The sequence below is a fragment of the Equus quagga genome, chromosome 8 (genome assembly GCF_021613505.1).
Source record: "Equus quagga isolate Etosha38 chromosome 8, UCLA_HA_Equagga_1.0, whole genome shotgun sequence".
In the NCBI taxonomy this organism is placed as follows: Eukaryota; Metazoa; Chordata; class Mammalia; order Perissodactyla; family Equidae; genus Equus; species Equus quagga.
Window position 1 is genome coordinate 44,043,532 of NC_060274.1, and position 18,457 is coordinate 44,061,988.

General features: G+C 40.6%; 1 protein-coding gene across 1 annotated transcript in view; it reads left to right on the plus strand.

The window, feature by feature from the left end:
- The window catches only part of ABCA13 (ATP binding cassette subfamily A member 13), a 407,666-nt gene that overhangs the window by 152,590 nt on the left and 236,619 nt on the right, over positions 1-18,457 (plus strand). Inside the window, exons 32-33 of the mRNA XM_046670200.1 lie at positions 16,379-16,493; positions 17,784-18,113. Of these exons, the coding sequence (XP_046526156.1) occupies positions 16,379-16,493; positions 17,784-18,113 (445 nt within the window). The remainder of the gene's footprint in view (positions 1-16,378; positions 16,494-17,783; positions 18,114-18,457) is intronic.

Here is an 18,457-nt window from a genome sequence, read left to right on the forward strand (position 1 = left end):
GAGTGGAGAAATAAGCAGTTCTTAAACTCAAGAAACTCCTTGCTTAATGTAGTAGATATGGTATATTCACAACTCTAATTAGGTGTTGAAAGGAATAGAGACAGTGAGATACGCATGTTCTGGGAATGGTAAGAGTGAGATAATGCCAGTCTGCTGCGTGTGCTGGCTTCTTGCACAATTGTGGTATTGTGAAGAAATACATGTTTGGTCTTCATCCATTGTTCCAGGGCACAGAGCTCCTAAAACCCTTGGAATTTCCTAAGCGATGAGATCTGTAAAGGTGTTTTTTGTTATGTGAACGAGGTGACTTTTGGAAAGCACCTAAGGATGGGAGCTGGCTGCCTGGAGAAACAACTCTGTGATTTGAGGGTTGGAGCTTTTAGTCCCAGCCCTGACATCTGGGGAGGGGAGAGGGGCTAGAGATTGAATCAGTCAAGCCTCCATAAAAACCCAGGATGATGGGTTCTGAGAGCTTCCTGGTTGGTGAACACGTGGAGGTTTGGGGAGAGTGGTGCCTGGAGAGGGCTTGGATGTTCTGCACCCTTTTCCCATACCTTGCCCTCTGCATCTCCACCATCTGGCTGTTCCTGAGTTATAGCCTTTAATACTAAACAGTTAATCTGATAAGTAAAATGTGTCTCTGAGTTCTGTGAGCTTCCAGCAGATTGATCAAACCCAGGGAGGGGATTGTGGGAGCCTTCAGTCTATAGCCTATTGGTCATAAGCACAGGTGACAAGCTGGACTTTTGATTGGCATCTGAAGTAGGGGGAGGAGGGCAGTCTTGTGGGACTGAGCCCTTAACCTGTGGAATCTGATGCTCTCTCCAGGTAGAGAGTGCCAGAATTAAGTCGAATTGTGGGACACCCAGCTGGTGTCAGAGAATTGCTTGGTGGTTGGAGAACCCGCCCAAGTTGGAATTGGTCGCTCAGACCTTTTTAACAATGTGGGAGAGCCTGGTGAAGAAGTTTTTTTGTACCCAGAAGTCTGAGTTACACTTCTAAAGGTCTGCTTCTTCAGCGTTTTGGGTCCTGGTAGCTAGTCTTAACCTTTGACTGTGATGACTCTCAAGCTCCTGGGTTCTCTTTAGAATCTCAGATTTGGAATCCTCAGGCAGCTCACCAAGCTGCATTTGGGTTCCTGGTCTGCCGCTTGCTAATCGCCTGACCTTGGGCCAGTGATTTGATGCTTCTGAACCTCAGGCTCCTCACTTACAGGGATGCTAATTGCTGGCCTGCCCACCTCATCAGCTTGTGCTCAGCAATGATCATGCTGTGAACACCCGAGGAGGAGGCCGGATAGATGCTCCCAGGGGCAGCCCACACCTTTTCGTGCAGCACTCACTGGTAGGACGTTCTTCCACGTACTGATGTTCAGAGGCAAAATGGAACTAATGTTTTCAGGTGGTGCTGCCTTCAGAGAGGTGTGCATGCATGAGGGCATCCTCTCTTCTCCCTGGCTTTCACAAGTGAGTTAGCAAACTAGGAGCAAGAAAGTGAAGAATAGACATCAAATTCCCCTCCACTCATGGTTAGGGAAGCGCGTTCTGTGCGTAACTGGCCCAGGCCAGGCTGGAGGATACAGCTTAAACATGAGCCTTAAGTATCCCTTACTTCTCCCCTCTCTACCCACCCCCCCATCCAAGTCACTAATCATAAGGGACTCCAGCCACCGTGTTGGGGAAGGCAGCGGAAGCAGAGGAGTGACAGCAGCCTGCTGAAGGGGAGATACATGGGGAGAGAGAGAAAGCAAGATAGCTGTGAGCTGCCTGCAGCAGCTGACCACAGCATTCTGGGCTCTGCCAGGATTGGGGTCATGGGATGATTGTGACTGGGCCAGGGCTGGGGAAGGAAGGCAGGCAGGTGGGCAAGGGCAGAGGCCAGGGTGATGGGGGTACAGAGGCTGGAAGTTGATTCCGCCCTACACTTGGATCAAAGTCCTCCATCTTGAGTGGCCAAAACAAAAGCCACTTTCTTTGCATTGTTCCTTCTATATGGTGTGATTTTGGTTCAACATGCTCATGGTTTTTTGAACTCACTGGATAGTGCTAATAGAAGTCAGCCACAGAGAAAATACTAATTAACAAGGGGTTATTAAAATGAAAATTATGATTTGCCACCTTCAGAAAGAGAGATGGTGACAACGAAATGTTTCTGAAGATCAAAGTATCCTTTTAAAACGGCTTAAATAAATAAGTGTGTTTGATTTCCTAATTGCCACGTTTATTGACAGAGCTTTTGTTAGAGTTACAGAGTTAGGGATAAATACACAGAAGAATCTGGAACATTATTTGTTTGGTTCATGTTGTCCTGACAATGGAGAGGGGATGACAGCCTACATCTGGGGTCATCTGTACATCCCTGATTTAATATGTTTCTTTTTTTATTGATAGTTTTATGTACAAATGAGTATTGATCAAGAGTTGAGGAAAAAAACCACCCTTCACACCTCTTCTAAAATGTCAGTTGTCTTTTGTTTGGGGACTGTCCTCTTTTCGTTGTACTTGTGATGTGTATTTTACATACTTGAAATCACGATATATTGCTAAGAGTGAAAGTGCTTGTGCTGTTTCTTCCTTTGAAAACTATTTATCGTGCATTGCTATGCGTTGTGCACCGTGGTTGACTGACAGACGTGGAGGTGGAAAGACATGTCATGCCGCCTTCAGGAGGCTGTAGCTCAGGGGTTATCAGGCCATGTGAAGACTAGAGAACCATGCATCTCCTTCCTCTGCTGGGGGTCCCTGGGGATGAGTCCAGGGCTGCTTAGAGCCCCTCTCCCCATGGAGGCATGTAGCGCTTCAACTTCAGATGCACACCTCTTCCAGGGATAAGGTCCTAGAGGGGATCTGAAGTCCAACTATGCCATCACTTTCCTCTCCCCCTTTCTCCCACCTCGTCCTCCTGCGTTTCCTTTCCTTCTGTTCTGAGGGCTATTCCCCCTTCAACATGCTTTCTCCCTCAGGAGTTTTCAAAATCATTCTGTGCACAAGTAGTTTCATTATTTTCCTGTTCTATTTTTATTTTTTCAAAGAACCATATTTAAACTGTATTGATCAATTCTCTTTTTTTCATTTCTAACATTTGTTATTTCTGCTTTAACTTTTATTACTTCCTTTTATGTCTATTCAATTATCATATATATTTTTTTCTATTGGAGATCAATGTTTAATTCCTTATTTTTAGTGTTCTTCCTTTTCTTTCATTTGCCTTTAAGTTGCCTAAAGGAATGACTTTTCTTTCAGTCACTACTGTAACTATGTCTCCTCTATCTGATAGGCAGCTGAAAATTAATTGTTTTCTAGATATTTGCAATGTGGGTTTCTGCTGTGTTCTTCATCCAAGAGCTGTTTAAGTAAAGTTTCTTGAAATTTCCAAGTGGAAATTCTTAGAAAATGTAAACATATGAAAAGTTACTCAGCTTACTTATGATAAGAGAAATTCAAATTTACTCTGTGATAGCATTTTTAAAAATCAGGTTGACAAAATACAAAAATTGCATTATACACTAAATTGCCAAATTCGGTTGCTAAATCCTCATTTTTATACTGCTATCAGAAAATATTACCTTTATCATTTCCAATTTTTGAATGTATGGCATTTTTCTCTGTCAACTAATGTATAATCTACTTTTGTAAATTATTTATACACACTTAAAAAGAATGTCTAATTTCCTAGTTTTAGGTCGGAGAATCTGATCTACATTAATTTTGTTATTTAGGATTTCTCTATCCTAATTTGTGTCCTCTTCATCTGTCGCAGACTAAGATAGATAAATTACAGCCCCCTATTACTTGAGTGTCCCTTTCCCTTTTTTCTGGGTGTTGGCCTTTGAATGTTGATGCTACGTCACTTTGTGCACAGCTATGAATAATTGCGTTCTAGGTTTTATTTAAAGCTCTGTGGACAAAGTTCTACCCTGTATGAAGTTAAACTGATGACCTCTGCTTTTTTTCTTTCTTTCTTTTTCCTCTCTCTTTCTCTTTGTATTCCTATTTACCTAACACTCCTTTGCCCACACTTTCATTTTAAACTTTTCTGAAGTATTTTGTTTCAGGCATGTCTCTTGTATGCATCATATAGATTCTTCTGTAGATGAGGTTAACTCTTTAATAGTATGGAATGAATTACATGTATATATGATCTTAGTTATATCTTTTTTCTATGTTTATAACTTTGCTTTTAAATTAATGCTTGGTAATGTTTTATTGTTGTTTTAGTGCTTACCTTATAATTATAACTTTATAAATAATATCAACCTTTTGTTTTTTCACCATAAGCAATAAAATTTTAAAGTCATTTTTCTTCCTCTGTCGTTTACGTTTTCTTCTCATCAGGCAATTTTAGTTGATGTTATCTCACTTAATGCCTTCCTCTGTAGTGTTAAAGGTGTCAATACTTGTATTCTACATTTGTCTATGTTAAAAAAAATAGCCTTTTATTTTGGCATTCACCAACTTATTCTTCCTCGCTAACTCATTTCCCCTGTTCTTCTAACTTTTGTTTGTTGTATAATTTCTATGTTTCAGGAAACACAAAATTTCCAATTTCTTGTCTTAATTTCCATTTTCATTTTAGTCGTATTTTTCCTGGAAAATATCTTCATTGCTTCCCATAGTTCTTTCACTGTCATTTATCAGTCATCCTTTGATGGACTTAAGTTTATCTTCCAGTAATTTCCTTAAGAAAATCTCATGAGATAATATAACCTGAGTTCTTAAACCCTTAAAGCTTTTTGCAGCATTTATATTTGAAAGACAGCTTGGCTGAATATGAAATCGTTAGCTCACTCTTATGCTTAAGCATCTTGTAGAAATAGCACCATTATCTTTGACTTTGCATATTATTATGGAGAAACCTAAGAGCACTTTGATATTTCCCTGTTTTATATGACCCGGTGATTTTGGCAAGTTGCTAATAACTTGAAAATTCAATAAATTTACCAGGATCCTTTCTTTGTTGACCATTCTAGGACAATTTTCTGTGGCACAAGATAAGACTTTTCATGTGGAAGTTTAAGTTTTCTTTTATGGAAACTCTTGATGTATTCCAGCATTTCAAGTCTATTATCTTCTGATATTTGGTTTTTCTTCTTCAGGGACTCAAATTGCATGAATTTTTTTCCCCTGTGTTTCTTATCAGTAAACTTTCCCTAATTCTTTTAAATTCTTTCTTTATTTCTGTTTCCTTTAATTTCATTTCTCTATGCATTTTCTATGTCGCTTTACTGTGTTTTGTGCAGTAGCAATATGCCCTGTGCTTCTAATTTTATCTTCACTTGGCTGACGGCTATTTTTTTCCATTTCTTTCTAAGTTCTTCCAGTTCACATTTCATATCTTCATGCTGTCTTGCCATCTCATCACCGAATTGTAACAATTCTGCTGTATAGTGTTTTTTATAGAGGAGATTTCCTTATTAAATATTTGTTTTTTATTTTATTTTATTGCAGTAACATTGGATTATAACATTATATAGCTTTCAGATGTACAGTGTAATATATTTTGAATTCTGTGTAGATTGCATCATGTTTACCACTCAAAAACTAATTATAGTCCATCACCTCACATGTGAGCCTAATCACCCCTTTTGCCCTCCCCCAACCCCCTTCCCTTATGGTAACCACCAATCCAATCTCCATTGCTATGTGTTTGTTTGTCATTGTTTTTATCTTCTACTTATGAGTGAGATCATACGGTATTTGACTTTCTCCCTCTGACTTATTTCACTTAGCATAATACCCTCGAGGTCCATCCATGTTGTCACAAATGGCCAGATTTCATCATTTCTTATGGCTGAGTAGTATTCCATTATGTATATATACCACATCTTCTTTATCCAGTCATCCCTTCTTGGGCACCTAGGTTGCTTCCAAGTCTTAGCTATTGTGAATAATGCTGTGATGAACATAGGGGTGCATGTATCTTTAAGCGTTTGTGTTTTCAAGTTCTTTGGATAACTACCCAGCAGAGGGATAGCTGGATCATATGTTAGATCTATCCTTAATTTTCTGAGGATACTCCATACTGTTTTCCATAGTGGCTGCACCAGTTTGCACTCCCACCAGCAGTGTAAGAGGGTTCCCTTCTCTCCACATCCTCTCCAACACTTGTTGTTTCCTGTCTTGTTAATTATAGCCATTCTGACCAGAGTGAGGTGATACCCCATTGCGGTTTTGATTTGCATTTCCCTGATAGCTAATGATGTTGAGCATCTTTTCATACGCTTGTTGGCCATCCATATATCTTCTTTGGAGAAATCTCTGTTCAGATCTTTTGCCCATTTTCTAATTGGATTGTTGGATTTTTTGTTGTTGAGCTGTATGAGTTCTTTGCATATTTTAGATATTAATCCTTTATCTGATATATGGTTTCCAAATATCTTCTCCCAACTGTTAGGTTGCATTTTTGTTTTGTTGATGGTTTCCTTTGCTGTGCAGAAGTTTTTAGTTTGGTGTAGTTCCATTTGTTCATTTTTTTCTTTTGTGTCCCTTGCCGGGTCAGACATGGTACTTGAAAATATGCTGCTAAGACTGATGTCAAAGAGCATACTGCCTATGTTTTCTTCTAGAAGTTTCTTGGTTTCAGGTCTCACATTCAAGTCTTTAATCCATTTTGAGTTGATTTTTGTGCATGGTGTAAGGGAATGGTCTACTTTCATTCTTTTGCACGTGGCTGTCCAGTTTTCCCAACACTTTTATTGAAGAGACTCTGCTTTCTCCGTTGTATACTCTTGGCTCCCTTGTCGAATGTTAGCTATCCATAGATGTGTGGGTTTATTTCTGGGCTCTCGATTCTGTTCCATTGATCTGTGTGTCTGTTTTTGTGCCAGTACTATGCTGTTTTGGTTACTATGGCTTTGTAGTACATTTTAAAATCAGGGAATTTGACACCTCCAGCTTTGTTCTTTTTTCTCAGGAATCCTTTGGCTATTCAGGGTCTTTTGTTGTTCCATATAAATTTTAGGATTCTTTGTTCTATTTCTGTGAAAAATGTTGTTGGAAGTTTGATAGGGATTGTGTTGAATCTGTAGATTGCTTTAGGAAGTATGGACATTTTAGCTATGTTAATTCTTCCAATCCAAGAGCATGGAATATCTTTCCATTTCTTTGTATCTTCTTTGATTTCTTTCAATAATGTTTTATAGTTTTTGGTGTACAAATCTTTTCACCTTTTTGGTTAAGTTTATTCCTAGGTATTTTATTCTTTTTGTTGCAATTGTAAATGGCATTGTATTCTTAATTTCTCTTTCTGCTACTTCATTGTTAGTGTATAGAAACACAACCAATTTTTGCATGTTGATTTTGTATCCTAAAACTTGATTTTATTCATTTATTATTTTTAAATTTTTTTAGTGGATTCTTTAAGGTTTTCTATATATAAGATCATGTCATCTGCAAAGAGTGACAGTTTCACTTCTTCTTTTCCAACATGGATCCCTGTTATTTCTTTTTCTTGCCTGATTGGTCTGCCTAGGACTTCCAATATTATGTTAAGTAAGAGTGGTGACAGTCAGCATCCCTGTCTAGTTCTTGTTCTAAGAGCGATAGCTTTCAATTTTTCTCCATCTCCATTGAGAATGATATTTTCTGTGGGTTTGTCATATATGACCTTTATCATGTTATGGTATTTTCCTTCTGTACCCATTTTATTTAGAGTTTTTATCATAAATGGATGCTATATCTTGTCAAATGCTTTCTCTGCATCTATTGAGATGATCATGTGATTTTTATTCTTCATTTTGTTAATGTGGTGTATCACGTTGATAGATTTGCAGATGTTCAACCATCCCTGTGTCCCTGGAGTGAAACCCACTTGATCATGTTGTATAATCTTTTTAATGTATTGTTCTATTTGATTTGTTAGTATTTTGCTGAGGATTTTTGCATTGATGTTCATCAGTGATACTGGCCTATAATTTTCTTTTTTTGTGTTGTCCTTGTCTGGTTTTGGTATCAGGATAATGCTGACTTTGTAGAATGAGTTAGGAAGCCTCCCCTCCTCTTCAATTTGTTGCAAGAGTTTGAGAAGGATAGGTACTAAATCTTCTTTGAATGTTTGTTAGAATTCACCAGGGAAGCCATTTGGTCCCGGACTTTTATTTTTTGTGAGATTTTTGATTGTTCTTTCGACCTCCTTACTGGTGATTGGTCTATTCAAATTCTCTACTTATTCTTGGTCCAGTTTTGAAAGGTTGTATGTTTCTAAGAATTTATGCATTTCTGCTAGATTATCCAATTTGTTGGTGTATAGCTTGTCATAGTATTCTCTTTTGTATTTCTGAAGTGTCTGTTGTAATTTCTCTTCTTTAATTTCTGATTTTATTTATTTAACCTTCTCTCTTTTTTTTCTTGGTGAGTCTAGCTAAGCATCTGTCAATTTTGTTTATCTTTTCAAAGAAGCAGCTGTTGGTTTCATTAATTTTTTCTATTGTTTTTTAGTCTCTATTTCGTTTATTTCTTCTCTGACTTTTATTATTTCCTTCCTTCTGCTGATTTTGGCATTTTTTTATTCTTCTTTTTCCAGTACAGATGCACTGTTAGAGTGTTTGTTTAGGATTTTTCTTCTTTGTTGACATAGGCCTGAATTGCTATAAACTTCCCTCTTAGAACCGCTTTTGCTGCAACCCATAGATTTTGGCATGTCATATTTTCATTTTCATTTGTCTCCAGGAATGTTTTGATTTCTTCTTTGGTTCCTTCATTGACCCTATTATTGTTCAGTAGCATTTTGTTTAATCTCCACACATTTGTGGCTCTTCTGATTTTCTTCCTGTAGCTGATTTCTAGTTTCATACCTTTGTGGTCAGAAATGATGCATGGTATTATTTAGATCTTCTTAAATTTACTGAGACTTGTTTTGTGGCCTAGTATGTGAGCAATCCTGGAGAATGCTTCATGTGCATTTGTAAAGAATGTGTATTCTATGGTTTTTGGATGGAATGTTCTATATACATCCACTAAGTCCATCTGGTCAAATGTGGGTTACTTAAGGCCAGTGTTTCTTTATTGATCTTCTGTTTAGATGATCTATCCATTGGTGTAAGTGCAGTGTTAAAGTCCCCTACGATTATTGTGTCACTGTCTGTTTCTCCTTTTATGTCTGTTAATAATTGCTTTATATATTTAGGTTCTCCTATGTTGCGTGCATAGATATGTACAAGTGTTATATCTTCCTTTTGGATTGTTCGTTTTATCATTATGTAGTGCCCTTCTTTGTCTCTTGCTACAGTTTTTGTAAAGTCTATTTTGTCTGATATAAGTATTGCTACCTCTGCTTTCTTTTCTTTGCCATTTGCATGGAATATCTTTTTCCATCCTTTCACTTTCAGTTTGTGAGTGTCTTTAGGTCTGAAGTGTGTCTCTTGCATGCAGAATACATATGGATATTGTTTTTTTATCCAATTGGCCACCCTATACCTTTTGGTTGGAGCATTTAGTCCATTGACATTTAAAGTAGTTACTGATAAATATTATTTATTGTCATTTTGTTACTTTTTTTCCTGAGTATTTTAGTAGTTCTTCTCTGTTCCTTTCTTTTTCTCTTGCTCTCTTCCCTTATGGTTTGATAGCTTTCTTTAGTAATACGATTGATTTCTTTTGTCTTAATTATTTGCTTGCTTATTATAAGTTTCTGATTTGTGATTCCCATGAGGATCCTATATAATATTCTATGTATATAACAGTGTATATTGAGTTGATAGACTCTTTAGCTTGACCTCTTTCTAAAAGTTCTAGTTTTTCACTCCCCTCCTCCCACATTTTGTGATTTTGAAATCACATATAATCTCTTGTTTTCTGTGTGTCTATCCATTACCCTCTTATCACCGAAATAGGTAATTTTATTACTTTTGTCTTTTAACCTTCATTTTTATCTTCACAGGTGGTTGATCTGCTATGTTTACTATATTTTTACCTTTATGAGTGATTTTATTGCCTTTTTTTAAATTTTATTTTTTTCGTTTTTCTCCCCAAAACCCCCAGGTACATAGTTGTATATTCTTCTTTATGGGTCCTTCTAGTTGTGGCATGTGGGACGCCACCTCAGTGTGGCTTGATGAGCAGTGCCATGTCCACACCCAGGATCCAAACCAATGAAACATCAGGCCTCATGCAGTGGAGCACATGAACTCAACCACTCGGCCATGGGGCCAGCGCCCTGGCTGGTTTTTTTTTTTGATAATTATTTTATCCCTATTTGTGGTCATCGCTTTCCCACTTAAATATGTCCCTTCAGCGTTTCTTGTAGAACTGGTTTTTTTGGTGATAAACTCCTTTAATTTTTGCTTGTCTGGGAAGCTGTTTATCTCTCCTTCCATTCTGAATGATAACTTTGATGGATAGAGGATTCTTGGCTGTAGGTCTTTTCCTTTTAGCACTTTAAATATGCCATGCCATTCTCTTCTCGCCTGTAGGGTTTCAGCTGAGAAGTCTGCTGATAGCCTTATGGGCTTTCCTTTGTATGTCACTTGTTGCCTTTCTCTTGCCGATTTTAGGATTCTCTCTTTATCTCTAATTTTGGACATTTTAATTATAATTTGTCTTGGTGTGGGCCTCTTTGGGCTGATCTTGTTTGGAGCTCTCTGTGCATCCTGTACTTGGATGTCTGTTTCCATCTTTAGGTTAGGAAAATTTTCATCTATTATTTCTTCAAATAAATTTTCTGCCCCTTTGTCTCTCTCTTCTCCTTCTGGGACACCTATAATATGAATGTTAGTGCACTTGATGCTGTCCCAGAGTTCCCTTAGTCTGTTCTCATTCTGTCTAATTCTTTTTTCTTTTTTCTCTTCAGCTTACGTGATTTCCTCTAGTCTTTCATCTAGCTTGCTGATTGGTTCTTCTGTATCTTCTACTCTGTCCTGAGTCCTTCTAGTGAATTTTTCATTTCCAGTATTGTATTCTTCATTTCTGATTGGTTCTTTTCTTTTCTTTTTGAGGAAGATTAGCCCTGAGCTAACTACTGCCAATCCTCCTCATTTTGCTGAGGAAGACTGGCCCTAAGCTGACATCCATGCCCATTTTCCTCTACTGTATACATGCGATGCCTACCACAGCATGGCTTTTACCAAGCGGTGCCATGTCTGTGCCTGGGATCTGAACCAGCGAACCCTGGGCCTCCAAGAAGCAGAACGTGCAAAGTTAACTGCTGCACCAGTGGGCTGGCCCCAAGATTGGTTCTTTTTTTTATATTTTCCAGTTCTTTGTTGATGAGCTCACTGTATTCATCCAGTCTTCTCCCAATATCTGTGAGCATCCTTATGAGATTTTGTTTGAACTCTTTGTTGGTTGGGTCACTTCTTCCTGTTTCATTTGGTCCTTTTTCTGGGGTTTTGTCCTGTTCCCTTGCTTGGAATGCATTTCTTTGTCTCCTCATTATGCCTCTTTCTCTGTGCCTATTTCTATGTATTAGGTGAGTCGGCCATGTCTCCTGATCTTGGAGGAGTGGCCTTATGTAAGAGATGCCTTTTGAGGCCCAGCAGTGTGCTTCCCTCTCATCACCAGTCCAAATGATCCAGAAGTGACCCCTTTGTGGGCTACTTGTGTCCTTCTGCTGTGGCAGGGTTGCTCTTAATCCAGGTACACAGGGAGCCTAGTCTTTTCTTCCCTGGCCGGCTGATTGTAAATCTGGCTCAAGGATCCTCAGCACCTTTGGCTACAAGGTTTAACAGCACACTCCTGTTGCAGATTTCCTTTTAATTGGGTAGGTACCCAGTGTAGCTGGTTGCTAGGCTCAGGAGCTTACAGTTGCTATAGGCCTCAGGCCTACAAGGCTGTTGTCAGTTCTCTTAGGAGTGCAGCTGAGTGGGACTGGCCTTAGGCACGGGAGCACTCAATTGTTTCAGGCTTTGGAGGGTGGGTCTGATCCTTTTTATGGCTATTTGTGAAGCAGAGGTCTTGTGCCACCGACAAGCCTCAACCTCCACAGGCCCACATACACCATCAACACAGTTCTGGTCTGTGCACACTTCCTAACCCCTGGAGCATACCTGATGCCCCACTGCAGAGGCACCCACCTTTCCAACAATGCTGCCCACAGTTCACCTGGTCCTGACACAGGCCCTTCCCCACAGAGGCAGACACACTCGCTTGCCTGTAGAGGATAAAGGCACCCAGTCATTCCAGGCTGACAAATAGCCTGAGGGCTTGCCATTGGACGGGGCCGGTCCATAGGGTGCATTGCCTGCCCTTGCTGAACTGTATTAAATCTGCACTCTAGTGAGTGTGGCAGCCCCCTGGGCTAACAGACCAGGGGAAGAACCTCAATGGTGTCTCCTGGGGTCTGTGTCAGCCCGCCTGGACCAGGTCAGAACAATGGCCCCCACCAATGTCTCAGTCTCCAGAGAGGTCTCTCCTCTCATTGAGAATCTCCCACAGCGCACCAGTTGTGTCTCTTCTCACCAAAGGACTGTCAGCCTTCTCTCTGGTGATTTTAGGTTACTGAGATGGGTGAATACAAACTTTATGTGTGACCCCTTTAAGACCCGGGTCTTTTTGGCTTTCATCTGATAGCTTTTCTGGGGGTATTTGTGCTGCAGTTAATAGACCAGTTAAGACAGATAATAAGACCCTCATCTTAGTTGTGCTGAGTTGAAGGATACTTATAGCAGTATCAGTCCCTGCTCCAGACCTCACTCCTCCAGAGAGTACTCCATACCTTAGGGTGGCTCCCGGCTGGCTGGCTGAGAAGATCTGCTGCTCCTGAAGATGGCTTTTTTCCTCTTCAGCAGGAATTTCTGCCTCTTCTGCCTTAGTCAGGACTGTCCCTTGTTGTGGGGGTTCTTTTTTTTTTTTTTTGAGGAAGATTATCCCTGAGCTAACATCTGCTGCCAATCCGCCTCTTTTTGCTAAGGAAAACTGGCCCTGAGTTAACATCCATGCCAATCTTCCTCTATTTTATATGTGGGATGCCTATCACAGCATGGCTTGCCAAGCAGTGCCATGTTCACACCTGGGATCTGAACGGGTGAAACCCAGGCCGCCAAAGCAGAATGTGTGCACTTAATCACTGTGTCACCAGGTCGGCCCCTTGTGGGGGTTCTTTTTAGCCAATTTTCAGTTTTCTATCCTGGATAATTTTTCCAAAAATAGTTGTAACCTGGTTGTGTTCATGGGAGGAGATGAGTTCAGAGTCTGCTTATGCCACCATCTTGATGAGATCTCTTATTAAATATTTTTAAATTGATGGCAAAAAATGTTTATTATTTTCACCTGTTCCATGTCACCATCGTTTTGGCATGTGTTCTTCAACTGTTAATAGTTGCGCAACTCTCAATCTACCTATAATTCATATGTGAATGTTGTGCTAGATTTATATTGTCATTGTTGTTACTCATTTTGAATGAATTTGGTATTCCTGGCCAGTTGTTTTGCAAGAGGGTCCTGTTGGTGGGGAGGACCAGGTGACATCAGTGGCTGCACAGCTGAGTCTCTTTCCCATAGCCACAAAGATGGAGTGCTTCCTGCAAATATATGTATTCTTCAGATAACCCTCCCTTCTCTGTTTCCGTGGAAATACAACCTAAAGGTAGGAGTGGCTTCTGAGACCACCCAATTTAATGTGCAGCTCCACATCCACTTAACACATGCCATTGTGTATATTGTGCCCTCAGGGTGTGCCTAGACTTTAAGAAGTGTAGTTTTGATGGTGCCTTCTAGATTGCAGAGGGTGGAGTTTTGCTACTAGCAACTCTTTTACCTACTTTTTTTGTGTGATTCTCACATGAACTTGATTATTTTTAGCAGCTTTTTAAAATACGTGGGCATCTCTTTGAAACATATATCAAATTGGAATGTAAGGTTTTCCCTTCTCTTGTTGATCTTGGCCTTGTTTCCAGGAGTAGATTAGGAAAGGGCTGGTTACATAGCCATGTGTTACAATTTCTCATCACCAATTTCTTATTCTATGCAATTCCTATCAAATGGTCACACTCAGACACATGGGTATAGAGTGTCTGGACATTCTCTGGCATCCACGGTCTTTGCCCTAAGAACTCTAGAGTTGGGTTTATCCAATTCCAAGCCTCCCATGACTTTCCTCCTTGAATAGATGCAGGGATCCATGGACACACATTATAGTCCCGGACCCACCATCACAGAACTCTAACCCAGTCTGACTTCTGAGGCAATAACTTAGATAGACTCGTAAGATTATATTTGCGTGTGATACATACTGGCTCTTTTGTAAGATCCAAGTTGCTGCAAGAATAGAGTTTAATATCCATCAATTCTACCACCATTAAGTAAAAAAGGTAAACTTCATGAACAAATAGACAAATTCTTTTCAAATCCCCCCCTCAAATGAACTTGGTGTTAGTTGTTTCTGACTTCATAGGTGATCTAAGCTTCATCTCTGTGGTAATTTGTGTTACTCTGAGCCAACATTTGTTGGATTAGGTGGCATTTGTTGGATTAGCAAGTGGATGTAGTTTCTGGTATTTCCTGTTCATAGTCTTCTACCTGCAGTGAACACTATAAAAATGAGGATAAAAAAACCCAGAAATCACAAAACTAAAAATCTGAAACACTCTGTCCTCTGCAAACAGTCACTGTATAGCGGACGAGTTAACTATGTCTACCTTTCAAATGAGATTCATCAAGTTGATAGCTCATTATGGTTGTCTTAGGCAGGAAAATGAATAAAAACAAAGAGGTTAATTTCCATTTCTTTTTCACTCATTCACGTCTTTCTTAACAAATACTTGTTTCCCACTATGTGGCTGCCTTTGCCAAGCAGTGGAGGTGCGGTGGGGAGGCCGGCCCTAAGGGCTTACAGTCTAGTGTGAAGTGCAGACGTCCTAGTCCTGAAGATGTTCCACGCTGTGCTTCCTGCTCTGAAGGAGAAGTCGTAGCAGGGCTCAGGGAGGCCATTGCAGCAGAGACCCATCTAGACATTTCTCGGTCTCCAGGGCCAGCATCTCTGTTGGATATTGTTGGCTCTTGTCTGGACTGCTTCACCTCTTCAGAGGCTTCTCCACCTGCCCTCCATTGTCTACACTGCAGTCAGTGATCTTTTTAAAAAACATCCACCTGATACGTCACCTCTTTTTTGCTTTCTCCCTCCTAAAACCCTTTCGTAGTATCCCCTTGTTCTTTGAATAAATCTAGTACTTACCCTGACATACAAAATCCTTGCATGATCTGGCCCCAGCTAATGCTCTGTCCAGCCCCATCTCTTATGAATCCATGAGGCCATTGGCAACTCCTAAATTATGTCCCACATGCTCCCGTCTCCAATAATTGCACTTGCAGCTCCTCTGCCTGGAGCAGTCTTCCTTCAGATTCCTATAGGACTCATTTCCTTGCTTCTTCTGTTCTCTGCTCAGATATTTCTTCCCTAGACACCTTGCCTAACTACCCTATTTGAAATAGCATCCCTTCTCGCTGTTGCTAATGCCATTCTTTTACATACCTGATGTGATGTCATGTATCTCCTTGTTTATTGGCTTATTTTCTGCATCCCCTTCCCCCACTAGAATATAGGATATAGGATCCTCAATGGCAGGACGTTTCTCTGTTTGGTTCATTCATGTATCACATACCCAATAAAATGGCTTGCCCCTTTGGTTGGTCTCAGTGATGGATCAATTAATGTGTGGATCTAGAGCCCAGAGAGTATGAGGTGAGAAGATAGGATGCAGCTTGGGGTTAAAATGCCCACATTTAAAGGATAGGGAAAGGAGATGTTGCTAGTGAAGGAGACTGAGACAGTTGACAGAAGCCAAGTGTTGTTCTGGAAGCTAAAGGAGAGAGGGAAGGAGTGATCAGTCAATGTTATCAAACATAGCTAAATCAAGAAGGAAAACAATGGAAAAATTCACACTGGATTTGAGGCATGGCTGTCATTGGCATCTTAGATTAGAGTCATTTCAAGTGTGACTTAAAAGGAGAAGCCCCATCAGAGTGGGCTGAAAACTGAGTGTTGGGGAAAAAGAAAGGGAGGCCTTCATTTGCCAATTTCCGCATATTCTGTAGGTCTAATCTATGATCAATTGATAGCACTGATTAAAGAGAGATAATGGTCCCAATTAAGTGGGAGTGGGGGATGGTAGTCATGAATTCATGACCATTTCCTCCCCACCTGCTCTGCCTAGGAGGGTGTTAGAGAGGACTGGGGTCAGTGAAGGCAACAATCTCTACTCCAGGGACCTTGAACAGTTGTTTCTGCTTTGTGAGTTCGCACACCTATAGAATCAGGACATCAAACAGCCATCCTGCCTAAGTCACAGGCTTGTTGAAATGGCCAAACGAGATATTGTTCCTGCAAGAGCTTTGTAGCTTGTAAGAACAATGTAAGAAAGCAAGCACAGGTGCGGTACTTACAGGAGCCTGACTGAATAGAATCGCTCTACTTGCTGTCAGATGCTGACCGAATTGTTTCCTTACAGGTTCTTAAACAACGTTGGTTTCTTTTTCCCCCTGATAATGATGCTGACGTGGATGGTGTCTGTGGCCAGCATGGTCCGAAAGCTGGTTTATGAGCGGGAGATCCAGATAGAAGAGGTAAATTGCCTTAGAGCTCACCTGGGAGATGAGGAGGGAAGCCTGGGGCTTTAGAGATGAGTCCTGCCCCATAACTGACCCCCGAATGTGTTTTGCCTGCCCTCGCCTCTGCTGGGGTTCCCAGCAGTAAGTAAGTATAAGGTCTGGCTGAGCCACTGTCCCAGGAAAATCACTTTACCTTGAAGTCCGAAGCCCTGCCAAAAGTTAGCAGATATTTCCTATAAGATGGAAGGACAAGCACATGAAACTGAAAGAAGGAAACCAATGTGGCTCATTCAACAATTTTTGTACAACCCGGAAAGATAGAACTGCAGACTTCCCATCTTAATTTATGATTTGACTTCTTCATGTACAGCCTCTCCATTTTTGTCCTAATATTGTTAAAGCTGGAAACTATCAAAGCTGCTTTTAAGAACGAAAGTTCGTAAAAATATCCAGTAAAGACCTGCCTCCCGTTTAGCTGGCAGAGACTCTGGGCACACGTTATCCACTAGCCTCATGTTTATTACAAAGAAGAAAAAGCGGGCCGAGTACAATGTGCTTTTCGTTCAATTTTGAAGAGAACCTGTGCTATTGTTTTGCTTGTTGTTTACCTATTTAGGACTGACTTACTCCTGGATCTCTGTGTTTCTTCCTGGTGGCCTCCCAGGGTGGGTGCATCAGAATGGATTGTTCTCATTTCACAAGTAACCAGCCCCACACCCAGAGATATCACTGAGTTGTAGATTAGTGGCTACAATAATTTTATTGTTATTATTTTGAACACATTCCAAAACCAATACAATAATCCCACCAACTGCACAACTGAATGGCATAAGGCCCAGTATCTCCCCTCTTCATTTTTCTTTTCATCTTTGTTAAACAAAACCAACATAAGGAAAATGAAAAAAAAAAAAAGGAAACAAATCAGTAAAACCCAAATAAACAAGGAAATGCAATGAATCCTCGTCAAGCCTGAGGTCATCAAGCCTGAGGTCTAGCATCTGCTCTTCCCTTTCTGCTGTGCATTGTTCCAGTGGGTGAGATGGTTTTAACATCACCTTGTCTCAGTCTGGCTTCCCTGAAATGGTGAATGACTTACTGTGTACGGGGTTGCTTCAAATTAAATGCTAGGCTCTAGGAGAAAGTGTCTGGTATGGTGCCTGCTGGGTGCTGGATTGCCAAGCCAGCGACCACATGGAAGTAGCAGCCCTGGCTTGCCTTTCCACCTGTAGGCGTTCTCTTTCTGAGATCCGATCCATCCTTTCTCAAGCATCCAGGTGGTAACTCTGGTCTCTCTTCTTTTGACAGTACATGAGGATGATGGGAGTACATCCAACGATCCATTTCCTGGCCTGGTTCCTGGAGAACATGGCCATGTTGGCCATAAGCAGTGCCGCCCTGGCCCTGATTCTGAAAATAAGTGGCATCTTTGCATACAGCAATGCTTGTATTGTCTTCCTCTTTCTCCTGGATTTTGGGGTGTCAGTCATCATGCTGAGTTACTTCTTGAGTACATTTTTCAGCCAAGCGAACACAGCTGCCCTTTGTACCAGCCTGGTGTATCTGATCAGCTTTTTGCCCTACATAGTTCTGCTGGTTCTACACAATCAATTAAATGTTGTCATTCAGACGTTTTTGGTAAGTGGCTTGTTTTGTAAAAATGCAAAATAAAACAAAACTGCCATCTACCCAATAAAACCTATCTCCTCCCTCAACATTTGAGTGGATCCTTGTCAGATCCCCATGGGCTTTCTGATATCCACTTTTCTTGCTTCTACTCACAGTTGTAGAGCTCGCATTGGGAGTTCATTGAAACTGCATGGTTTGCTGGGAGTCAGCTCATTAAGAAAGGGCTTGTTTCATGTAACAGGGACTCCCCTCTGAAGGCTCTTTGGGAACTTGGTAGCATCCTAAAGAAAAAGAGCCATTGACTGCCTGGCCTGTGTTTCAAATGCTGTGACTTTTGTCTTCAATCCTTATAT